A 26,810-nucleotide genomic window follows, 5' to 3' on the forward strand; every position below is an offset into this window, starting at 1 on the left:
GTGTGTGTGTGTGTGTGTGCTACAGAATATACAGAAGTTTTGGCTTTCCAAGCTATCCTACTATAGCATTCATAGTAAGACCTTGTGTCACTACTATCATAAGCCTATGGAGTAGATTTCTTACTGTATTAAACCCAAACACTACAAAATTCGCCCCCGTCGTCGCAAAAAGCGTCGTTATTGATGACGCCATAGAAACATCGCTATATGCGTCGCTATTTGCGTCGTAGCGACGCAAATAGCGACGCACATAGCGACGCAACCAATAAAGTTGCGATGCTCATAGCGATGCCAATAGTGACGCGAGCAGTAAATTTGCGACGCATATAGCGACGGTAACAGGAAAAAAAACATTTGTGGTAGGGCAGCAAGCTGCCCTGCCACATATAGCATTATGTGCTGTATGAGAGACATACAAAATAGTTTCTGCACTACTGCATACAAAGCGTTTGCAAACAAAAAGAATGTATACTGAAATCATAAAACTGATACATGAAATAAATACATGATCGCATAAAATGCGATTGGTACAATCATGAAAGGATATCAGTAATACATAGAAAATGCCTACATAGATCAGGCGACTAAAAACTAAAGGTGTGTGAGCTCCAAGGATCCAAGGGCGAGCTAGAAATCCTCATCCCCCGAAAGCTCGTCCCGCCGCAAAGGAGCATCGAACGGATTCTGCAGAAAAAGAAACAACATATCAATCCACCATACAACAATGCATTCAAATATCTCATGGTAACTACGGACAAGAAAGATGAGTGACTTACAACATCGCCGCGTTGTCGAAGGGTTTGTGAAAGCAATGTCGCAACCACAGAAATCCTTGATAAATTCCAGAATAGAAGATCTATCAAGCAAGTAAGCAAGATGGGAAATTGTATTACTGCCAAGATGTTTACAAAATACAAGATGAATTCCTATAATGATTATATGGTTCTTTGAAGCTCCTTCTTACATCACTCGAGCGTCGTCATCTTTTGCCTATCCACATTTGGTCAAAAGCAGTTTTACCAATCATATCAGCTTGCCAACAGAAACTCTGAAAATCCTGAAGATGTGCTTCCAGCACTCTGTTTATCCACTTCAGTTTGCCACTTAAGCCATAGTGTAAGCAACTAAAGCAATTCAAGCTTCTTCCTCTCAATAACACTTTTCGTTCAAAATCAGATATCTTTCCAAGAGTTAAATAAACCTCCTTCCACTGATGAATATTGTCAAGTGTTTTCTGAAGTTGATGCATGCGTTCAACCAAAGATGAAAGCTCTTGTGAGACTCTCTTTTCTGCATTAAAAATTCAGTTCCTTCCTCTTCTTTGACAACAGCAACATTCTGAATTTTCTGAAAAAGGAACTCAAGCTCTTCCACTCCAAAAGAGCTCAAAATAGAGCTCATGCAACATCTACTTTCAAGAACATTACATGGGGATACATTTCGGACAATTCAGCAAAAATAGGAGCCATGAATTTGCAAGGTCCACACCAACTTGCAGTAAAATCAACTACTACTGCTTTTCCATTTGTATTGGCTTCGAAAAGCTTATTATCCCAATCAGAGCGACTCTTGACAACATAGACATTTCCATGAGGAGCCATAGCAACTACTTAACCTTCGAATCGATGCAGAAGACGAAGACGAAGTCGGACGGAGAGAGCCAAAGGACCTCCAGGCAGGAGCAGATCTCGATTTTGAGAATAGAAAACTTCTGAGAGCTCTGTCCTTCCATCCGCTTCAAGTTTTGTTCTCTGAAGTTGTAGTCAGAGCTTTAATCGATCTTTTACCCTCTTCATAGCTGCAAGAGTGTCTATGATGCTTCATCCCTTTTCCGCCTCTTGTCACCTTCCGTGACTTCGTCTTCTTCAGCTGCACTCGGTCTTCTTCCCCGCCATCTCTCCGCAGAGCAATTCCTCTCCTTCAAGCAGCAGAGTACCCTCGATCTTGAAATCCAAAACTACTCCTCCTCACAGTCACAGAACACAGAGCTCGCCCTGTAAATCCAGTCGACGATCCTCTTTGTCATCCTATTCCTCCCAGTCGAACCGCTTTTCTGGTCTAGTCCTTGTACATCAAACCAATTAGCAGCATCGTCATTTCCTGATTCCAAGCCGAATTACAATCCTGGATTACTGCAAATCCATAACACAATCATACGACGTCTGAATCGTCTCCTTCCTCCAACTTTCTGCGTGTTTTTCTTCTTCCTCCTCCGTCAATCCCCGAATGCCCTGTTCCTCCCGCCTCAAGCCGAACTGGTAGAGAGATCGTAGCCTCAGAGATACCTTCCGATGATTTCGCCAAGCTTCGGCTTATCAAGAAATGCCTCGAGAATTCAAAAAAAAACACAGCGCATATTACCAGTGATCACTACTCCTTTCGATATTCTGATTTCCCCCAAATTCGTGAAAACACAATCACTCCCCCTCTTCCTTTCAGCCGCCGAGTATCATCCCCTTTTCGAGCAGCAGAGTACCCTTCATCTTCTTCCTCTGTCCATCCTCCAATGCTCTGTTCCTCCCTATTTCCCTAGATTAGCGTAATTCTTCCCTTCGTCAAGCTGCAGAGTATTGTCCCCTTTCCTTCTCTCTGTTTTTGTCCTTTCTTCCCTTTTCCAGGCTCCTTGCTTTTCCCTCTTTCTTTTCGATTCAAAAAGCTCCCTTTTCAAAAATAGCCGTGTCAAAAATAACCATCCCTGGCTTTTCCATTTCCATTAGGCTAAATTTATCATAGTCATAGCGCAGTCCAAGGTCTTGAATTAAAATCATCCAAGGTAAACATGTGATTGTCATCTTTATAAGTCCCAATCACATAGAAATCCAACTTGATATTATCCATGCTGGCCTTAAGAACATATTTCACAGTGTCCCCAAAAATGGAGGTATCAACACCTGTAAAAACTGAAGTAGGGTAAAATCTAGGCATTCCCACATGCCAATGCTTTCTAATATCAAAGCATGATAAGACCCTATCAATATGTTCTGAATTTGATGCGATAAGCTGAATATCTAAACCAGCCTGACCTTCTATAATCCCAAAAAGTTCCTGAACTTGTTCAACTGTAGCATTCTCGCCATAAATTATAAAGTCCATAATACAACGTTGTGCTCAGCATGTTCACAAAACACGATCTCCGCATCCATAATATTTCCAAAATTCCCATACATACCCATCACTATGCCTCCAAACTTCTCTTATACGCAGAAAATAAATGTAAACACAACAACTAAGTATGTACAAAGTTTCAAATCACACACACAACTTTTGGGTGGTTTTCACACCTCGAATGCGCAGCAATACGACAGCGTCTATACAATCGGTCGATCAATGCATTGAGACCGTGCCTCTCTGCATATCGAGTCTTAAGACCTTGCGGATCGCGATTTGTAATGGAGTGCTGCAAAGAAAACAAAATGCTAACTGTTAGAAACATGATTGTCAGTACAAAGAATATTTCAAAAAAACAAATAAGAAAAACAAAAGAGAAACTTAAAAAGTCCTCCAAATATGACCTGTGGCCGCTACTCCCAAGATGATGCACCACTCCGGCCTCGAGTCGTACCCTCGCCACCTCCCGCTGCTGACTCCAACGTCCTGGCGAATCTGTAGCCTCCTCCCTTAGTCAGCGCCAGTCATCTGCATCTAACCACTCGGGCTTTGCAGCCCCACTCTTGATTGCCTTGCATGCGTCGAATCGTCTATGTGACATGTATGCACGCATGCAATCCATCATCCAGCCCGTAGAGAATCTATCTACTGCGGCTGGCACCGGAAACTCCTCGTGCAAGGATGCTACTATGTAGTCCTTGCTCCGCTCCGGTATGTTCTTCCAATGATCTAGGACGTTGTGCCGAAAAACTTGTTGGCACAACTCCCTCATGTGAGCCATTACTCTCCTCCCCTCATCATTCATGATGATGGCTCCTGACCTACTATCAACTAGGTATCCATAACCCCTAGGAGTCTGCCTAAGATGGGTCCTCTCCCATCTCCGTCCACGCTCCTGGGCATATCCAGGAGACCCTTGTACATCCGGTGTACCGACGGGGGTACCCTCTCTCGAAGTGCCACTCAAAGGGGTGCCACCAAAGGGGGTGCCACCAAAAGGAGTGTCACCAAAAGGCGTGCCACCTGCTGACGGCTGCGCAAAATCCGGAGTAACTGGAGTAGACGTCTCCACAGGTGTGACAAATCTTGGAGGTGACACAGCTCCAGCTGAACGACAAGACGGAGACACCACGTCCATGTCTCCACACAGCAGCACCCCCCTGATCCCGATGCAGTTCCTCCCTCTGGCCCAAGTCGTGAGCGTCGAGATCGTCTGCTCGAAGCTGAAGCATCTGATCGCGCTGAAGCAGATCTAGCAGAGCGCCCTGACGAAGAACGAGACAGCTCCTGGTCTGCAATCTCTCTGAATCTCGCAAGCTGATCTGGAGACATGCGTACCATCATGTCCTGAAACTTCTCATCGCTCATCCCTCGACTCATCCTGAAAATGTCACCTGCACAGATAAAAAATAATGTTAGAATAATCAATATAAACTATACAAAGCACAGTAATATAAATCATTTTTGAAAAATCCCTCTTAAAATGCATATCTTATGTACCTTTATGGAAGATCTAAACAACGAATTGAATAATACAATTCTCCAAGAATGAAATATTCTATGGTCCCTTGTTAATCTCCTGACACAGCTCTGCATACACTGGAAGGTCGATAGACATGTTACCACAAAAGAACGAGTCTGACTTGTTCTCAAAAAATTCTTGGACTTCTGTATTTCCATCATTGTTAGCCGATGCGGGCTCCAAGCTTGCGGTGGCCTCCACCCCTTGTAATATCGACCCCTCTATTTGCATATTTTCTTCATCTATGCTTGGAACATCGCTTTGATCATATACTCTCACACTTCGAGGAGTTGAAGGTATAACATACCACCATCGAGGTTGTTGGGGGTTTGGATAGAAGATTACATGTTCACAAACACTTACAAAGCGAGTTCAAACCATTGTGACATAAACCATGTCGTATTACAATTAGTAAGCAAATGACTCTTTGCACCTGTTCACAATGGACCGGCAACACAAAGGTGTCGCGCAAATCCGTCCTTTTTTTTTCGGAATCTATTTCGAGAAATCCAGATGGACCTCGTCGAACTGTTGCTCTAGCTCCTCCAAGTACCACTTTGAACCACTGCACATCGAATAGTATCATGGAGAAGCTACGATAATCCACCGTAATAATACTTTGTAAGTTCCCAAAATACTCATCTCATCCACAACCGTGTTCGGATCCGTTGCTTGTCGCCGGCTCTCTTGCTCAAACCTTGCCATGACACCACAGTCCATTGTGGAGTGCATTTTGTCAATATGCTCCACGCGAAAATGCCGTCCACGCGACCACGCTGCACTATATATTTTGTACTGTACATTGAAACACTCAAATTAGATGTAGCAAGCAAATTTAGATACGACACATTCTAAACCCCTCATTACCTTTGGACTACATCCCCTCGAGAACTCCCACTCCTCCATTGAGACCTCTGTCCCTTCGCTGGATGATGCGGTCAAGGCTCCATGCAACCATCGTGTTGACATAAACCGCGGCATCTCCTCCATGCCTTCGAGATATCGAATCGGTCGGTGATGCGTACTGCGTCGGAATTCAGCTCGCGCTTCCTCTCGATCTTGCCTTGCAATCTGGTACTTGGCGAGCCACGTCTCCATGGAGGCATGGTGCAACATACAAAAGCGATTCACCTTCTCTTCCATTGAGGCATCCATTCTTTTTTCTACCCCATTTCCAACCACCACATCTCCAGTCAGCCTATCATCGTCCTTCAGCGTCCATAGCATTTCATTGTCTGGTTCTACCGTTGGTAGCCATTGTGAGATATGCACTAACGCCTCTGACACCAACCAACCTTCCACCATGCTACCTTCTGGACGAGTTCGTTGTCGCACAAAGCCTTTCAAGGTTTTCATGAAGCGCTTCAGGAAGAACATCCATCGCGTATGGACAGGTCCAACAATCTCCACTTCGTCCACAAGATGCACAAGAAGGTAAACTTGTATCGTGAGCATGCTAGTGGGCAGGTATTTCTCAAAGAGACAGACCGTCTCAACTGCTCCCCGCCTTGCGGATTCAATAGAGGACGTCTTAATCTCTTTCTGTGAGATCCATTGCACCAAAGTCGACAACTTGTAAATGGCCCCGCGAATTTCTGGAGTAAGGCATCCTGCGATCGCGATCGGTAGGACAAACTGCCACAAATGAGAAAGCATTATGAATAATGGTCACTTTTCAAATTGCAAAATGCCCACGCTAATTACAATCCATTCTGTTCACAAACCTGACATATCTTATGCCAATCATGGGATTTTAGCCCCAACAATTGGTCATCTTTAGAAAATGCGGACCTGAGAGAACGCATCATACCCGTCGGAGTGCGGATAGACTTGATTACTTGCTTCACAATGCGCTCTTTTTTTGTAGACAAAACCCAGGGAGTGTGAGGAAGCTGCACTCCCCCTTCAGCACTCGACTACGACCAAAGCGCCTCCATCTTACCTACCTCCTTCAAATCCATTTGTGACCCTATAGTGTCTCTCTTTCCTGTGATGTGGTCCCATAGCACAATGGACATGCATAATAACCTGAGGTAACCAGACCTGTAAGGCGAGCCACGACCTAGTGAATACTTAATTGAATGAAATAAAATATAGATATTACCAACGAGAATGGAGGTCTGCTCACCTGAGCACTCTCCCAATCCCGAAAAGTCATGCATCGTCCACATGAGAATGGCTCGAATGTTGGCTGACCGCCGACCATCGCGCCTGCTCATATCTTGCATAATGACCCCCTCCTCCCAGAAAATCTTAAGCTCATCGACTAATGGACGAAGATACACGTCTATATTTTTTACTTTGTAGCGGCCCGGGACGAGCAAGCTAAGGATGAGATGTCCTCTCTTCGTAGAAAGCCATGGAGGGATGTTGTAGTTGACAAGCACTATAGGCCACACACTGTAAGAAGTCGAGCGTAGACTGAATGGGTTCACACCATCCATGGTGAGACCGAGCCGAAGATTCCTTGGCTCTCGCGCAAAGCCTGGAAAGGTAGAGTCAATATGGCTCCATGCGCGCGAATCCGCTGATATTCGTTGAACTCCATCCGTGGACATATTCTGCACATGCCACGTTGTCAAGCTTGCCATGCCAGACGTGCGAAACATGTGGTTTATGCGGGGGATTAGCGAAAAGTGTCTGAGAACTTTTTGAGGGATGGTTTGCCCTTGCAAGTCCTGTCGATACCTGTGAGCACCACACTTTGGACATGTCTCCATAGTCTCCTATTCATCTCGAAACAATATGCAGTCGTTGATACATGCATGGATGTTATTGTAGTCCATGCCAAGCTTCCGTAAAACATGTCGTGCATCATCACGAGACTCAGGCATGGTATTTGCAGGTGGTAATATATGATATTTCAATAACCTGAAAAAAAATCATAAAACACCTTGAAAAAGCACAAATGTTTGCAATAATACTGTTTTTAAAAAAAATCAATGAAGCCTATGTGCAAGGTACCTGAATAACTCAGTCACACTCGTATCGCTCCAACCATATTTTGCTTGCACACTTAAGAGTGTAAGCAATGTCTTCAACCGAGATACTCGGCACCCATCATATAATGGTATGGATGCTTCCTCTCTAAGCGGGTCAGATGTCTCAACATCCATGGGAATCAATGCATCGATCATTGCCTCCATCTCAGGCTCCAAGATTGTAGGTAGGTCGGGAAGGTTGTCTGTCTCCTCTAGCATTGACGGTATAGATGGGCCTTGCGAGTGGTGGATTGGCTCCTGCAATCCATCCATCGCACGTCCACGAACTCTTCTAATTGGCCGCAAAGGGTGCACTCCCCCTTGGGTCGAGACATCACCCCCCTGGATAGAAAATTTGCCAACAAGACCCAATCTTATTGTGTATGGTTTTCAATTAGCTTGCGAGTACAATGCATGATTAATATTAACTTCAAATTACCGTTTGCTGAAAATCCGCAATCGCCTGATCAATGATCTCAGATTGAAACTCGCCAAATCGTCATACATGTTCTATAGACAATCGACGTTTTCGTCTAATTGCCAACTTGCATTGAGAGCAAGGACATGGGACACGCTAATTAAGATACGTCTCGCAGTCTTGAATAATAAGACCTTCGTTTTCCATCTTATCTACATTACAACAAACGAGGCTTAAATGGATAGCTTCATGGAGCTGTACGTCAAGTTGCAAGTTGACCATAAATCTTGCATTGTATATAGTAGTTGAGAGATTTTCCGATATTATATCTCGGCCTTGTATCATGCTCAAGGATTTGTTTGTCCCGGTAGATAATTATTCGTTATTGTAAAAAACTGCACTAGAGGGCTTTGAGTGTAAGTAATCCATTTTGAGCATCATTGAGGATCTCTTAGTCTAATAATAAATCAGTCTTAACAAAAAGCATCTTAGAAATGTGGTTTTTTTGTCCTAGGATCGCGTATTAAAATTAATGCGTGCCATCTATGAAATTTATCAACTATAGTAATAAAATTTATTTCAATCAATTCTACTCATAGTCATAAGACCTGAGAGAAAATATCCTATGCTCAATTTAAGGGATTCTTCTTCTATAACAATACTTTTGGGTTCATTTTGATGAAGTACCGTAATGACCATTAGCTAGGGTATCATTTTCTTTTAGTCCTTCCGTTGACTAGTTGGCATGATTTCTAATTTGTTATGCCTATAAAGTTAATACAAAAACAATGAATTATGCATATCACAATTAGATCCCCTACTTGGACATTATGAAGGACATGACTATTTTTAAGCCATCTTAAAGAGTCACCAATGTACGTAGCCCATGGCAAAGCACATTGCATACCATTATCGATACGTCTATTATCTTAAATTTTGCTTCCCCTCCCTCTCCCTCTCTTTCTCTCCCTCTCCCTCTCTTTCTCTCTCTCTCTTTCTCTCTCATTTCCTCTCCTAAACAAGCAAAAAAGAAAGTGATTCAAACATTAAACAAGCAAGAGGGAGAGAGAGAGAGAATGCACACTCTCTCTCACTCTCTCTCTCACCCTCTCCCTCTCCCTCTTTCTCTCCCTCTCTCATTTCCTTCCCCTCCCTCTCCCTCTCCCTCTCTCTCTCTTTCTCTTTCTCTTTCTCTCCCTCTATCTCTTTCTCTCTCATTTCCTAAACAAGCAAAAAATAAAGTGATTTAAACATTAAACAAGCAAAAGGGAGAGGGAGAGAGACAATGCACTCTCCCTCTCTTTCTCTTTCTCCCTCTTCCTCTCCCTCTCCCTCTCCCTCTCCCTCTCCCTCTCTTTCTCTTTCTCTTTCTCTCCCTCTCTATCTCTCTTTCTCTCTCATTTCCTAAACAAGCAAAAAAGAAAGTGATTTAAACATTAAACAAGCAAAAGGGAGAGAGAGAGAGAGAATGCACTCTCCCTCTCTTTCTCTCCCTCTCCCTCTCCCTCTCCCTCTCCCTCTCTTTCTCTTTCTCTCCCCCTCCGTCTCTCTCTTTCTCTACCTCTCTCATTTCCTTCCCCTCCCTCTCCCTCTCCCTCTCTTTCTCTTTCTCTTTCTCTCCCTCACTATCTTTCTCTCTCATTTCCTAAACAAGCAAAAAATAAAGTGATTTAAACATTAAACAAGCAAAAGGGAGAGGGAGAGAGACAATGCACTCTCCCTCTCTTTCTCTTTCTCTCTCTCCCTCTCCCTCTCCCTCTCCCTCTCTTTCTCTCTTACTCTCTCGTTTCCTCTCCTAAACAAGCAAAAAAAAAGTGATTTAAACATTAAAAAAGCAAAAGGGAGAGGGAGAGGGAGAGGGACTCTCTTTCTCTTTCATTTCCTCTCCTAAACAAGCAAAAGAGAGTGATTTAAACCTTGAACAGGCAAGAGAAAGAGAGAGGGAGACTCACCGATGAGATATGGCGAGCGTGGGGCGGCTTCTCTTTGCGATGAAGGCTCCTCCTCTCCTTCGCGAACAACGGTGGCGGCGGCGCCGGCGGCGGCAAGTCTTCTTCCTCTCCTTCTCTCACGACGGTCGCTCTCTCCCTCGGTCTCGCTCTCAAAACTCTCAATGGAGCAAAAGAAATGAAAAACGCGCTCGGGTTTCAGTCGCGTTTTTTCCCTGTGGCCCATCGCTATTTGCGTCGCTATTTGCGTCGCATTTCGCTATTTGCATCGCAAATGCAACACTATTAGCGACGCAACGCATTTCGCTATTTGCGTCGCAAATGCGACGCTATTAGCGACGCAAATAGCGACGCCAATAGCGACGCTGCTATCTGCCGTCGCTAATCGGCGTCGCTAGTGGCCCAAATCCTTGTAGTGAAATAATAAATTTCGTATCTTGATCGATAATGACTTTAACATGCTTTGCATGGATAGCAACTAGTTATATATCGTCACGTAGGTCGATGACAAATCACTTTGCAATTGTTTGTAGGGCCTCCATGGCTATAGTAGTCCACTCGCATATGGTAATGGGAGATCAGTGATTCATGCCCAACCTAATTAACTTCAAATCCTACCTAACTTTTTGAACCACCTTCTAGAATAATGTTTTTGGGATAAGGAGCTTATAGTTATACTTGATATGTATTATCTCTTGCATGGAAATAGTGCTCAATCTCTATCTCCTCTTCTTCTTTTGTGGTGGTCTTTGTGCTCTAGGGGGAGCACCTATTACTACACTAGAGAAACCTCTACCTTCTACTCAATGCGAGACTTGACATGTGATCTTCACTTGGAAAATAGCAAGTGGCTTACTCCATGCATGCTATACAAGATGGAGGGGGGCATGATGGAGGAGAGAGAGGTTGGGGATGTGAGAATGGAGAAAATGATGAAAGCAAGATGTGGAAAGGAGAAGAAGAATTTTAACCCTTTTAAGCTCCTAAATTGGGCTAATGCAACTTCATATACACAACGCACCATATAATCATAATTATAGGTGTCCTTCCTGACTCTCAAATTCGCCCATCTATCTTCCCACTCAGTTTCTACTTTGGTGATGAATATCCCAACTCTCATGTGTGCAAAGAATTGTTGTGTATAATGAAAGATGCTCTTTTCAGTATGCATGCATCTAAGGTTTACTGCATATAGCTGCAGCAGGCATCATGCCATGATAGTGCTCAACAATGGTGTAATAAGTGCATCAACCCAACACATGGCATAGAAATAATTGAAAAAATCAAGAGACAACCCTCAAGTGTGGTGTATCTAACAAAGTGTAATGTGAAATGTTCGTGAATCCATAATCCCCATGATGTGCAAGGATATGGAAAAGAAAAAATACCTCTTTCAGGATATCGAATAGCTACCATCAAAGTCACTTGCTCCAATCTATTCAAAAAAACACCAATCTTGAAAAAATACCTCTTTCAGGATATCTAATAGCTACCATCAAAGTCCTGCTCCAATCTGTCCAAAAAAACACCAATCTCGACCAAGGATATTAAGTTTTCAAGCTCAACAAATCCAAAATATTAACATAAATAATTCATTCTCTAGATGAACATAAAAATTTAGCTACAAAACAATGAAACAAATAGTTATGCAAACAACTAAACTCTAAAAATCCTACCTATCTAATGTTTCACTAGGGGTTTTTTGTTTATGCGAAAGCACTTGATATATTTAGCCCTCCCCCTAGTCTACAAGAACTTATGCATAGTGGTTTCTTTCATAAAATGATAAAACATTACAAGTCAATTAAAAATCAAGTCCAATGATCTGACCCCAAGCTCCTCATCAAACTCAAAATCCAACAAAATCAACGTCATATCTCTCTCAAGTAAGTCCTTCATGAGCCCACAAAAACCATCCATAAAATTCTCTTCAAAATCAGTAAATTTTCCTAATCCAAAACCCTCAAAACAACCCACACTGCCAAGAAAAAATACATAATCTACAATAGTCCACATATCCAACTCATCTACCCTAAGAGAAAGCATGACAATTCCAAGGTTTTTGAATAAGGTTTCAACCCTTTTTTTGTTGCCAAACTCAGTTTCATCTGCACAGACATCCAAACAATCAGAAGATTCATTAGAAAATTCTAGAAAAAATTTCTCCCATCACTACAAAACACCAAATCATACTATCACTCACACCAAATTGAGTCACCTCCTGACTCTCAACTCTACAAGAACAAAATATATTAAGACATGGGGTCTCTCCAAGACACCCATTCAAACCATTCATATTTTTATCAACACATGACTCCAAATCATCTATACTGCAAATATAATGGTCAACCCTTTCCATAACATCTTTCCAAACAATCTTAGAAGAAATCTCACAAGAAACTTCAAAAGCATCACAAACATAAAAACTAGGCAACAAATTAGGGCCATAAATCTCATCCAAATACTCAATTTTATAGTCCTCTTCAACTTCCACCTCACAATTACCTTTCATCTCTTTTTTCTAGTTTTAGATCTCTCTTCCCTCGATATTTCAATTCTTTTCAAAGCCTTTCTCAAATTTCCTTTCATATTTTCATTTATGTCACAATCATTAAGAACCTCAGAATCCTAATCAAAATTATCACAATCATTATTCGAAACTCTAGAAGAAGTTAAAGAAACTACAAGACTTTCAAACAAATTTTTCTCTTCTTTATTATTTCCCAAGTCAATCATACAATCATCCATACCAATATCAAGACATACGAGATTAGGTCTACTCAAAGCAATATCAAAAACTTCACAAACAGAAGCCTCTCTAGGGCTACTCAAACCATCATCAACCAACTCATAAGAAACCGAACAAGATTCATCAGAGTCACACACAACAATACCATTATAATAAGAGTCAAAATCCATAACCTCAATACTCTCTTGATCATCCTCTACATCTAGAACCTCACATTCACACTCAATCACATCAATCTCTTTCAGCAAAAAATCCAAATCCTCAACTTCCATCATTAAACCTTTCAATTTCTATGCCCTCCCCCTCATGATCTTCTTAAAACCTCAAAAATCCTCCTCAATTCTTTCTTCATCTCTCAAATGCTTAGATCTATCATCAAGAAATTCTCAACTCTCTTGTCTTTTTCCATCTCTCTCAAGATTTACTAACTCTACTACAATAGATGGCACTTCTCTCTTAGAATCACTTCCAAAACTCTCATCCTCACTATCTTTGTCAAAATTAGTGCTCTCCTGCTTCCCTTGTTCTTCACTATCATCCTCATTCACCAAATCTTTTATTGAAGTCATATCAAATTTTGAAACTATCCCTCTATTATCATAAATTGTTATGTTTTTTTTTCTCTCTCAATCTTATATTGCATCTACCTTCCTAAGCCACAGTCTACCAAGGATAAGTAGAAAAGCCCCTAACCTTGTTGGCATAACATAATAATCAATCTTTATGGACATACCATAAACCTTGATCTCCAAATTTTGAATTATGCCTAGGCAGCTCACTTTCGCATGATTAACAAGCCTGATTTGAAACTTTGATCCCTTGCTAGTTTGAAATTCAAACTACTCTACACAAGCCTAAGTAATCACACTAACTTATTGTCAAGAATCGTGTGGTGGGGGGACTTGCTTAAGCTACTATACCAAACACACACTATACACACAAGAGGAAGCTCACTCAAGAATACAAGAAGAGAGATGAAGGCCATTTAAATGTTTTCTTATTGATTTTTTATTCTTCTTCCACACTCAATACAATATACATAAAGTATAGATAAGATACAACATAAAGAAAAATAGCCCACTAAGTCAAACACTACCTAACTGACTATATTGATCGATTGTTTGGTACTACAACTATCCAGTTGTATTGGTAGGTGCAATACACTAAATATAATAAGTGATAAGTCATGGCCATGTGAGGATCATAATAACCACCTACTTACTAAGTGTAGACATACAAATCCATCTAGCCGGCGATCCATCATCAATGTCTGCATGTGTTGAGCTTGCCATCTCAACACTCCCCCTCAAGCTCAATTGTATCTCTATAACTCCAAGTAAGCTTCGAAACTTTTTAAGCTTATCCGCACCCAATTCCTTCATGAAAATGTTAGCTATCTGATCTTGTGTGCTAACATATACCAAGTCAATCTCTCCTACAAGTGCCTTCTCTCTCACAAAGTGAAAGTGCACCTTAATGTGTTTTGTCTTAGCATGGAACACTGGGTTCCTAGCTAGCTATATGATGCTCATGTTGTCACAATGAATGACTGAGTTGGACAATCTCCCTACGCATCTAAATCACCCAATAACTTTTACAGTCATATCACCTCACATATTGCCATAGTAGTAACTCTATACTTAGCCTCTAGTACTAGATAAAGCAACTATAGGTTGCTTTTTACTACTCCATATAACTATCGCACTACTAAGAAAAAACATGAATCCGTTGGTAGATCTTATGTCTGACATGTTACTAGCCCAATCTACATCAATGTATCCAAACACCTATATATCCTTACCTGCCTCATAAAAAAGTCTATAATGTAAAGTGAACTTTACATACCTCAATATGTGTTTAACTACATCCAAATGAGGCTTTCTAGACATTTGCATAAACTGACTAATAAGGCCAATAACATAGCTCAAGTCTAACCTTGTGATAGTCATGTAAATCAGACTTACTACTATCCTCCTGAACATAGTAGGGTCTTCCATCTCATCCCCAATGTCAAAACTCAACTTCACATTTTGATCCCAAGGTACTAAAAGAGGCTTATATGCTATCATACCATACTTGGATAACATATCCAAGCCATATTGCCTTTGGGATAGCCATATACCATCATCACATCTAATCACCTTAATACCAAGAAAGTATCTCAACTCAGCCAAATCCTTTATCTCAAACTTTTTCTTCAAAAAGTCCTTAACTTCAGCAATCATATTGTCACTGTCATCTGTAATAATCAAGTCATCCATATAGATGACTATGATGAAAAATTTGCATCTTCCTTCCTCATATAAAGTGAGTGATTTGCATAAAAAATATAACAGCCAATATTGACAATATACTCTCTGATCTTTTCATACTATACTCTAGGTGCTTGCTTCAACCCATAGAGCACCTTTTTTAATATTCACACATATGTGGGATGCTCTAAATCCTCATAAGCTACTATCTACTCCATACATATCTCTTCTGCAATTCACCATGCAAGAAGGTATTCCTGACATCCATTTTCTACAAACTCTAGCCTTTGGCAAAGCAATCACACATCTAATAGTTTCCATCTTAGCAACAACTGGACTAAATGTCTCTTCATAATATATGTCATATTTGAGCATAGCCTTTTGCAACTAGCCTAGCCTTATACCTACTAACCAAACCATTTGTGTTATACCTGATTTTGTAATCCCAATTACAGTCAATATCTTTCTTTCCCTTAGGCAAGAGTACCAAATCCCAAGTATTATTGGCTTATAATGCAACCATCTTCTCATCCATTGTTGCATCCCAATGACCATGACCAATAGCATCCTCAAAACAAGTGGGCTCAACATCCTCAACTACCTTCATCATATAAGTATAACACTGAGCTACATAACCTTTAAAACCAAATCTTTTAACAAGGTATATGACCTTGCTAGACCTGTGTACCACTAGATCACTCAATGGAGCCTTTACACCACTATGTGCTCTTCTCTGTACACTCTTCTTGACTAAAGGAGTACCAAGCTCATCATCCAAACTCTCTAAACCAGTAGAACCTCCATCAAATCCCAAATGACTAGTAGATGCATCATTAGCATCCAACACTTTCTTCTTTCCTTTTTCTTTACTGGCAACACTTGTAGATCCACCTAAAGATGTGGAGCTACTCCTTAGTCTCCCAGACCAAAAGCTAATTGTAGGCATAGTATCAAATAATGTTTCTAATCCACTAAGGCTCCATGATTCTTGCTTTTCTTTCTGTGCATTGTCGCAGCGCGTAAGGTTGAAGATCATCACAGGGGTTTGGCAAGAGAAGAATGTATGGGGGCTCAATAGCTTAGACTTTGGAGATGGTAGAGATAAGAGAAGGGTTGAAGGTTTCAAGCTAAGTTCTTGAAGATAAGAGACAGCAAGGTGTAGGTAGATTCAAGGAGAGGAGTAGACAGAAGAGAAGGGGTTCAAAGAAATTGAAGATGTAGAAGAATACTCACAAAAAGAATTAGAAAATATAGAAGAATAATCAAAAAAAGAATTAGAAAATCCTATTGGTTTCTTTCAGCATTATGAGAAAATATAACTCTAATAGATAAAAATGTGTACAAAATAATACCTTCCTCTATGCTGCTCAGATCGCCAATCTGATGCTTCAAATGGCTCCAAAAGGGGGATTAAATACTAGGACACCTGGCCAAAATCCTGCCAGATCACTCCTTCTTCACCTCCCATTTTCGAAGTGTTATTCATTGTCTGAAAACAGCGATCGTATGTCGCACGATTTTCCTAATTACTTTTTTTTACATAAAATTCTCTCAATTTAGTTGAAAGCTACATGCTTTCTTTTACATGTCCTCCTAATCTAGAAGTTATCTATAGTTTTATTGATTTTTTACAAGAGATAATATCTAGAATATCAAAAATTAACTAAAAACTTGTGCCAAAAAAATTAATATTTTGAACCATGGATACTAATACTAATGTCTAAATTGGCATTGGCTCTCTAAATCTAAAAGGAAGCCACACTCTAGATTTTTTTTACACGATGTGCGCGTAGCGGCACGACATTCACCCCCTCCTAATCTGCACATCCTCTGGCATGTGCCAAAGTCTTACGGATTTGCAATGTTAGAAGAAGTATCTTCTACCATGTCAATGTCTTCATCTTCTTCCTCTATGTCTTCATGCTCTTGAATTATATTCAAGTCTTCTAGCTCATATGTTGAACTTTCTCTTAGTGTTCGAAGATGATCCTCTCACACAACCCAAAAACAAGGAAATAAAGAGTGTTGGTAAAGTGAATGACTTTGTATAAGTGCTAAACTTGACTAGAAACTTTAATAATACATGTCAAAACACCACTACACCCAATCCTCAATATAGTGTCTATGCCTCTTATAGCCACAAACACATTGAGAGCACACAATGTAGAGCAACTACCACCACACAATAATAAAGTAAAGACTTTCAGTTCGAAAAATAACAACACATATTTCATGTTCAAAAATAACATGTTTCAAATACAAAACATTCAAGACACAATCATAATACCATAATACTTCTATGTATTGATGAGTACAAAAGCACACAGAATCTCCATACCTTGACATTCTATGGTTGTGATGTATTGAGATTTTCACACATGCTTGTAAAAATGTGAAGAAGCATACTCTTTCTCCAAAAAAACGTAAGGGTGACCCTCCTCTCCTCACACTCATGTCTTCAAAATCTGAGAAGGGGGGCATTAACTCTTCATAATTCCCCATTATATATATTTTTGGTTGCCTCACCAACAACTAAAATCATGATAAAAACTTTTAGCTTTTATCATTTTTAAACCTCATTCAAATCCTATTAGGTTTTTTGCTTTTCTCATTTCATATTATATTATTCTCCTAAGAAATCATGTTCGATAGTCATGTGCTAGTTTCCCGATAGCAAACCTACAAAATCAGTATTGTAAACATGCCACCAAGCCTGCCAACTAGTATTCTCCTTACGCTAACACACACAAAGAAATAAGGCCCTAGCTAAAATCACGGCCAATACCCACGACAACCATTACTTGTGATAAGACCACCTCTATCCTCAATAAAAACCAACCAACTAGAACTATTCATGTGAGAACATTTTAATTTTCTTAACTATGTGCTCCCAAGGGGGTCTGATCAATCAAACTATTTTAGTGTCAAGGGTGTTCTGCTCCAACTCTTCTCATCATTATGCTCGTGCATTAAAACCTAGTTTAACATTATATTAGGTAATTTGGAAATTTTCATATAGTATGGTAATTTATAAGATGGTCAATATTTGGTCACATGGTCAAATTGATACCTTCTTCCTTGAAGGCGAAACTTTTTCAAGACACTATATAGATGATAGTACCAAGTTCCATCTTCAAAAAAGGGGTTAAGATTTAGCCACATGGTCATATATTTATTTCTAACTTGAAAGTGGAATTTGGGAGATTCCCAAATTATCTATTATAGTGTTGTTTATAGATGTAATATTCTCAATCTAATTACACCTTTCGCATATGTATGGCCTCTAAGGATAGGATAATGACAAATTTTTTTATTATTTCCACTTATTCCCCCCAGTCGACTATCGAGCTGGAGGGGGAGGGGAATAGGAGTGACTAAGCTCCTCAGTGGAGCTCGCAGGAGATAAATGGCCATGGCCGCTGCCACGCAGGGGAGGGAGGATCCCCCTCCCCTCACCTATAAATACCTGCATAGGTGGGAAGGGGAAAAAAAAAGGGAGGGGATCATGCCGCAAATTAGGGAGAGTGAGAAATCGAACGTCGCCAGGCTGAAGGGAGAGAGAGGATTCTGAGAAGGGTAGACTACGCTAGCTGCCGCCATTGAACAAGATAGGGAGGAGGGAAGGAATACACTAAGCCACCGCCGTGAGATAGTCGTAACAAGAAGGAAGATGCCGCCTATGCCGAGGGACTGGTCGTGAAGCAGCCGAGGCAGAAGGAAGACGTCGCCATTTTAGTTGCCATCATCTTGTCCACGTGCTTCCCCCCACAGAAGCTTCTTGAGGCTTCTAAAGGCTCTTCCAAAGCCCCCTTCCCATGGGGTTTTTTTTTTCCTCCACAAGATTTCTTAAAATCACTTAAGTCCCCTTTCCTATGAGGCCTTCATAAGGCCTTCCCTTGTGGGTTTATATAACCCCCAGAGTTTAGGCCCTTCCCAAGCTTGCTTTACAACCCTTCCCCATTGGAATTTACACCCTTTTACCCACCTTAGGCCGGGTTTTCAAAGCTCTCCCCTTAGAACTTCCACAAACCCATTTGAATACATTTTCGTGGATTTTTTTTTCTACCCTAGCAATAATCCCCTCCTAAGGGCTCCCTAAGGACCCTTTTATACCCTTTTTTTTTACCCCCTTACAAAAAGAAAAGAGGGTGTTAAGGGTCTTTTGACACCTTCTTTCCCCATATAAAAGCCCTCGTAAGGGTTTCTACACCTTTTATTCCCCTTTCTTGTGAGTCTTTAAAAGGCCATTAAGCCCTTTCCCATGGCTTTAATGAGCCTTACTCTCGAAGGATTTTAAAATACCCCCTTTTCGGGTTTTAAACCTTTCCGTGGTTTCCCCCTCCTCCACATAACTATCCCTTCAAAGAGCTTCTATGAAAGGAAAGAACAGAAGACTCATAAAGAATGGTGGGATTTCAAAAAGGGAGTTCGCAAAGCTGCATCCACGACGGAAAGGTTGCATTCGCAATGCCTCCTAAGAAAGTCCAAGGCGCAACCCTAGGAGGATCGTCCCCTAGCATCCACATGGACATCTCATCACAAGTCCAGGTTTTCCTTCCTAATTTTTATTTGGTATTGTTATAATCGTGCGAGGATAATTGTTGGAAATAGGATGCATTTTTCGTCTTAAATGCTTTAGAAAATTGATATGCATTTAGTCCATATTTACAAAACGGAATTAAGATAGTGCACTTCGTTTAGGCATGGAAGTATAAAATTGCATGTCACACTATTAGGCTATATCTTCTTCACAATGAGTCATCATGGGAAGTGCTAAGAATCCATAGGAAAGTGCAAGGCATGAAATGATTCCTAAGTTGCATAAATTGATCAATTATTATTTTTCAACTGCATAATTATTAGTAAAAGGTTGCTTGTTTATCATGAATCTTGTTCGCAAGTTATAGGATGATTAATTGGAATTAGATTGATCTTAAATCGATAAGTTAGGATTGAAAATCAATTTACGCGTAGACAATGATTCATGTGTTTATGGAAATGATTGCGTAATTATCTTCAAGAATTTAAAAATTGGCATAAACCTAAACACCTAAACTCGCGGAGTACTCGTTTTAGAAAAAGTTAATTCAATTCCAAAGATCTCACTAGGAGTTAATACGTGACCTAGTCGCACGTATTGCTAAAAACTGAAACTCATATACCCTAAATACTTGCCCACATTCACCGAATGTAGGGATAGTGGAATTTGAGAAGTGATCTAGGGTTTGTCCCTAAGAATCTTATGCTAAAAAGATGGAACTTGGAACCCTAGGACTGACAACGTCAGCCTAATGTAATCAGGGGCAGATTGTTTCGTAACTCCATTTGATGGGTAGAATAGTCCCATAGTTCCATGCGACACTTGTGCAACAAGTGCAACAGAGTCGTATGATCTTGTGATTGGATCACAAGGGAATGGCAAATTCTTATGCAAGTTATCTTGCAAGAGGATGAATAATCATCCTAATATATCTTTCTAGGGTAAAGATAATTGCTTGGAGCAAAGGACAAACCAATAAATTGAAATAACATATGAACTTAAGGTATTGACCAAATCGGGTTAATAGGGTACAACCCTAACCCAAGATATAGGGGATCTTGCCAAGTCGCAAGTCATCCCGGATCGAGTGCTGGATGCATTCGAAAAGAAGGATTCACTCCTTAGCAGTTGGCCAATAATAAACGACCAATGGAAATGTTTGTGCTTGTTACATATTAAATAGCAATATTTTGTTTTTTTTAACCAATGAATTAAAGGATAAATGGATATCTAATGCTTCAAGTTGAAGGCCTGAAGGGAGAGGCAGCTTCAGTTACCCCCGACTGCCTGCCTGACCCTAGCTAAGGGGGTTGTTAACCGCACTGGAAAAGTGGATCGAACCTGCCGCGAGAGGTCTCTCCGTTGAGCACCACTTGGAGCAGGAGGACGCTTGGGTGCCAAGGGGGGCTCTGGCCATAAATCCCTCGCCTTCCGGGCCCTGCACAAGAGGCTAACGTGACTCGAGATTGGATCTCGAGGCCCGCATACTAGTCTATGAGCAGAATATTAGATTAGTGATCCCTGTGGATTGCTGGATAGCCTTCGGGCGGATTGTGGATAAGCCTATCGGCTGGACTTTATGTATTTCAAAGATAAATATGATAACCTGAAAAAAAGGAACTTGTTTGACATTTCCTTTCTATGTCAAATGATATGATTACATAAAGGAACCAGTGCCTAACAGGCTAATTAAGGAAGCTGATTGATACATGTCCAACTAAATGTGTTAGGTAATTAAATAACTAAAACAACCTGTGGAAAGTGCGGGGGATGGGCCATAGGTCCGTCCTATGGATGGGTGGTCCTGGTTGGCCGGAAATTTTTCTCAAATCACGATGGACAGCAGGAACATCGTTCAAAAGAACACGAACGACAAGAGCGTTGACCTAGAGTTATAATTGATCCTGATTTATGCTGTTTTAGGGGAACGGAATGGGACTATGCCTTATGGCAGAGAGGTTGAGCTTCTCATCCCTCTCGTTTTCCATTCTCCTTGAACCAAGTGCAGCGTGAATCCGCTTCGAACCTGGCGTTTCTGCATAAAGCAGTTCGCTTGGGTTCGATGCTAGTTGCCGTTAGGAAATGACCAATAAGGAAAACCCTAATTCAGGTCGGACCTAAGTGGGAGCAGCCAGAACACTTCCGCTACGTGGCAGATGCGGAAAGTCCTAGATCGCAAACCCCGTAACATTCCATGGGAGTGCCGGCGGGCGAAGCTTTCTAGATATCCTTTCCAATGGACTGCTAAGACGTGTCCTGAAGATACAAGTAGACACGTTACAACAGAAACATCAAGACATGGCCTACTCCTTTGGATCACAATTCAAATGACTACAACTCACACCATATCACATGTTGTCCCATACACACAATTGTTGTTGATGGAGTCCTTCATCAAACATAATCACAATTTGCAAAGTATGTCCTTACAAAATGGTACCTATCAACCCATCTCTAGATCTTCAAATTATATTTCCATTCCTCCCTCCCTTTAGCTCACAACAAACAATATATAAATTTGAAATCATTGTGGGGTTGGTTCCCTAAATTAGTGTTGCTCTCCAATATTTCATGGATCTTTGTGCTTTGACCCATCCATAAACTCACAAGGGCCAAGAAGTCTCCCTTGTACAATACATCAGGTATTCCTTCCTCACTTCTTAGTGTCTCACAAGGCTCCATGCATGGCATCAAGGCCCCTTGAAACAATCTCCCTACGTAGACTACAACCATTCTTCACCTATATCCCTAATGTTGAACTGAGAGTATTCAACACTCTCAAAATAACTCTAATATTAACCCAACCCATGGCATGGAAGTAATTGAAAAAAATCAAGAGATGACCCTCAATTCTAGTGTATTTGACAAGTATAACATGAAATGCTTGTGAACCCATAATCCCCGTGATGTACAAAGATATCGGCAAGATGTTCCAAGATGTCAAGTAGCTACCATCAAAGTCTTGCTTCAATTTATCTAGAAAAACACCAATTTCAAGTAAGGCTATCAAGTGTTCAAGCTCACCAAATCTAAAATAATGACTAAATAGTTCTTTCTCTAGACAAACATAGAAAATCCAACTACAAAACAACAAAAAAAATAGTTATACAAACAACTAAACTCCAAAATCCTACATGTCTAATGTTTCACTCGGAGTTTTCATTTTATGTGAAAGGTCTTGACAACATGAGGACACTATTTCACAAAAAATAAAATTACAAATAGTATACATTCCCTTTGAACAAACACATCCTTCAATTTTTGAATATTTCTTATAAGTTAGAAATCGTGAGGGGTTACAGTAATGCAGTTTGTATGTATTACACAATGTTGAGCATCAATCATTAAGTCTACCAAATATACCTCTACTATAACATATTGTAAAGCATGCAAAAATTATTTTGCAAAGAGATGGATTCTATCATAACCCTGCACTCAAAACCACATTTTTTTTTCTGTTTGATAGAGGTCTTGCATAATCTATAAACAAGTCTCGAGAAACTAGCCTTGGAATGATGAGACCAAAACAACACTAACACTTACTCATTTCTCTTAGGGCTATTATACCTAGTCTTCACTTATATTTCTTTTGGGAATGTTTAGGATGACCCCTCTCAAGGTGGCTTGAGGAAGCCAAGTTAAGTTTAGAAGGGGGTATTCGGCTGGAAAGTGATGAAGTGTCATTATCCAAGATTGCATCTAAGCCAGTAGATTCTCCATTAAGTCGAGCACAATATGGAGTTATTACAGGAAGCTTCTTTGTAGCCACATGAGGCCTAACCATCTTTTTTTACATAGAAAGAATTCCAAAAACTCATTGAATAAGAAAGTGTGAAACCCAAATATATAGTGCTTTAACTTTAAAACTCATTCACATAGACACACACTCTCTCTTCCTCTCTTAAACAATGAAATGTATTCACAATGAACACAATCCGCACCTTACTATCTTAGCTCTTTTTTAATCCATTTTTTTATCTTCTTTAAGCCTTATTTGTAGTCACTTGGCATGGTTTTCTTTGGCAATTGAGATATCATAATTTGCTCTTTTAGTGATACGATGTGATTCAATCATGTCTACAATCAATTCATTAGTACTTTCATTTTCTTTCTTCTACAAGAGTTGAGCTTTTTCTACCACCAAGCTAGCAATTGGAGCATTGAATTGTTGCCACTCACTCACCCATCGTGATTAGTTTTTCTTCAGTATGCACTGTGTTCTATCGAATGTGAATTTTTCATCCCTTATTTGAAACAAACTTCAATACTTTCTTTTTTGTAATATGGCCCATGTGCCTCAAGGATATGCTACAAAGGTGCTTAATATAAATGAATAAAAATATGATTGATAATCTATATAATTCATATATTTCTAAACTCTTGACTTAGTATGCACCATGTAATGTATGATAAAACTTTTATCCCATGCTTGCACCATGTTTTCTTAGAAGCTATGTATAGCATCAATAAATTCTTAGTTATCTCCATTGTCAAACAGCATCATTTAAAATAAGGGAGTCAATTTATTGATACTAATCCAAACCTTGTCTTTTTCCAAGCAAACTTGTTTTTCCTCCATTACTTTGATCAAGAACCATAGCTTGCAACTTTTTTCATCCATCATAGTCTTTTGGCCCACAAACTAGGACATTCCCTTCCTCATTGATAGGTGTTGAAAGAAACTTCCTATCCTTCATTCCTCAAAAGCAAGGCTTTTTGAACAAGTTATCATATTTTCCAGATCTCGATGCTTTTCAATTTTTACTTGATGCTTGTATAGACTAATCTTTGCTAGTAGTCGCTCCACATTCTAACATATTGCAATGACTTCTTTCTTCAGCTACATCCTATAAGCAAGCAAATATATTCATACACAATTTTCCCCATAATACTAGCAAAAGTATATTGTGAAAAAATGTGAACGTGATCCAATGGAATGTTGAATATGGGCTTCCAAGTGGGGGATCTTCTTTATCACACTTGTGGGTGTAGAAATTGTCACCCATTTTCAATTCATTTTCTCATTCTTTCCTTCCATTCTCTCTATCAAGCAATATAGATATGTAAATTTTTCATTTGCACCATTGAACATTCCATACATGCATTTTAAGGTTTTCAAGCCTCCTGCAAGATGCCATTCAACTGGTATTCACCATACCCTTCAACTGATAGCATTTCACCATGTTCTTGATGATAGATGATATTTGGAATGCTTATGTGTAGAAAGAACTATTGTGGCATCTCAAATATTTTCTTAGAAACTTTAAATGCAAGAAGCTACTACACATTGCACTTTGAATGAATACTTAAGTTCCTTAGGGTGTTCTTATCAGATTATAAGCCTCAATTCATCAAAGTTCCTTGGTTCATTCTTCTTGAATTGTAAAACTATGTTCATCTATGATACCCATAAAGTGAGTGATCTGCATTTCCAACAAAAAATTAATAGAGACAAGATATTGTGCTATCTTGGCATGCCATACTCTTGGTGTCTATTTTAGCCTATACAACACTTTGTGTATCCTACGTATGCAATTGAAGTGAAAAATTCTCTCATAACCCTATGGTTCATCCATTTACACTTCTTCTTACAACTCACCATGCAAAAATACATTCTTTACATCCATTTGATGCAAGACCCAATTTGATATAGCAACTGTAGTGACAACTCTAAACATTTCCATCTTTTTCCATTATTGTAAATGTCTCCTCATAAGCAATCCCATAAGTCTATGCATAACCTTTGGTAACCAATATTGCTTTCTACCTACTCACAGTTCCATCTGCATTATGTTTTACTTTGTAAATCCACTTACAACCTATAACTTTCTTTCCCTCAAGAAATGGCACAAAATCCCAAGTGTGATTTACATCCAACATATCCGTTTCTTCATCCATGGATTTCTCCCAATGCACATGGCTAATAGATTTCAAAAAACAGGTGGTCTCAATTGATTGTTATAAATTTCTTGCTTTCTTATAACTGCTCTATTATCATTCTTAATTAGGATGGATCTACTCAATTTTTTGCTCAGGTCTACCTTGACTAGCACCTGGGGGTGCCATCTCAGGTTAATATCAGAGTAGGGTTGTTGCCCTAAGATTTTGCCTATGGGGGCAGATATGGAATGGAGGAAGGGGTAGAGATGGTCCGAGAGGTTGGGGAATTCGACCCAAATAGGGACATTGGTTAGTTTAGGATCCACAGGGTCAAAGGATTCCTCCCACCTAAAAAGGGTTAACGCAGAGTTCTTAAGCATCCATTGTCCAAAGGACATGACATGGACGGCCATTTGATGGGTTTCAAAGAGGAAAAGAATGTAATTATTGGGCAAAAAAATCTAGCTTGCAGCACTCTAATACCTAGGGGCTGCCAATGATCCGTCATCCAAGCTCTAAGGACTTCTATTGGCAGACGTGGCCCATGACAAAGACCATAGAATCTGATCTCTTTGGCTTGATATCCTTTAATCCAATGAGAAATTATGTTATCAAGTATCTGAATAGAGAATGTACCTTCTTGTCCTGCTTCTTCATCAGAGTTGGTTGGGGAGCAAGTGGAGGGGAGTCGACCACTGGCACAGCGGCAGAAGGTTTGGGTTTGCCCGCAAACTGTTTGCTAGTGCTTCGCACAGCGCCGCTATCGACCATTTCATCTTGAATCTTGTCGACATCATTGGGGTCTTCTTGCCTGAATGGAGTTATATGGGCCAAGACCTCGGGTGTGGGGCTTTCTCCTTTCACGGCATGCTGGGGAGATTGATGTTGTAATAGAGAGGGGCGGGATCTTTGCCCCCACCGGTATTGCTAAATACCTCCGCCATGGTTCCCCCAAATCTTTGGTTGCTAATGGGGACTCTTCCATGGATATCAGAAGACGGATATGGGGTTGCCAATGTCCTGATCATAATGGACTAAGCGGACATTGCAAACGTGCCGATTGGAAGTGGGGTGGGGGACGAAGATGCTTCAGGACAGGAGGAGATGCTAGATCCATGATGCAGAGGAGATACCCTACCTGGGGGGTGGGGGGTTAGACCTTGAGGGATTACGAGACTATTAGCATGAGCGCCTGAAACGGCATGATGACTTTCTCCCGAGCTAAGTGTCTTGTCCGCCAAGAACGTGGCGGAGGAGAGTCTCGAGGCCTCCACGTGTCCCTCCATGAGTGGAAATGGTACGATTGGCACCAAAATGGCCCTTAACGATCAGTTTGGCACCACGTAATCCGGTATACGCGGGTGGCGCTCCACCTTAGTTTTCAAACTACCTTTTAGATTTCTCAAAAAAA

The 26,810-nt window shown here is 40.4% G+C and overlaps 1 protein-coding gene across 4 annotated transcripts; it reads right to left on the minus strand.

The window, feature by feature from the left end:
- Positions 1–532: 532 nt before the first annotated feature.
- On the minus strand, positions 533–26,528 carry LOC148034493 (uncharacterized). Of its 4 annotated transcripts, none has more exons than XM_087679440.1 (7): positions 26,036–26,528; positions 12,058–12,086; positions 11,367–11,491; positions 3,513–4,502; positions 3,282–3,397; positions 777–856; positions 533–684 (listed from the first exon to the last, which is right to left on the minus strand). In XM_087679440.1, exons 3-4 carry the CDS (start codon positions 11,392–11,394, stop codon positions 4,072–4,074), a joined length of 459 nt encoding a protein of 152 aa, XP_087535566.1. In that variant the 5' UTR covers positions 11,395–11,491; positions 12,058–12,086; positions 26,036–26,528; the 3' UTR covers positions 533–684; positions 777–856; positions 3,282–3,397; positions 3,513–4,071. The 4 variants fall into 4 exon arrangements, with proteins under 4 accessions (XP_087535566.1, XP_087535564.1, XP_087535565.1 ...); XM_087679438.1 differs by having other exon boundaries at positions 9,982–11,491; XM_087679439.1 differs by having other exon boundaries at positions 11,367–12,086.
- Between the last annotated feature and the right edge of the window lie 282 nt (positions 26,529–26,810).

The sequence above is a fragment of the Lygodium microphyllum genome, chromosome 6, assembly GCF_053477565.2.
Source record: "Lygodium microphyllum isolate KBCC chromosome 6, Lygodium_microphyllum_v1.1.10, whole genome shotgun sequence".
Taxonomy (NCBI): Eukaryota; Viridiplantae; Streptophyta; class Polypodiopsida; order Schizaeales; family Lygodiaceae; genus Lygodium; species Lygodium microphyllum.

What these genes read in the sequence shown, in the direction of transcription:
- LOC148034493 (XM_087679438.1), bottom strand. Translation starts at nt 10,204, where the DNA reads ATGGGCCACAGGGAAAAAACGCGACTGAAACCCGAGCGCGTTTTTCAT. An exon ending in ACGCTCGCCATATCTCATCG is followed by an intron (nt 4,503 to 9,981) that starts GTGAGTCTCCCT and finishes TTATCTGTGCAG; the next exon opens with GTGACATTTTCAGGATGAGT.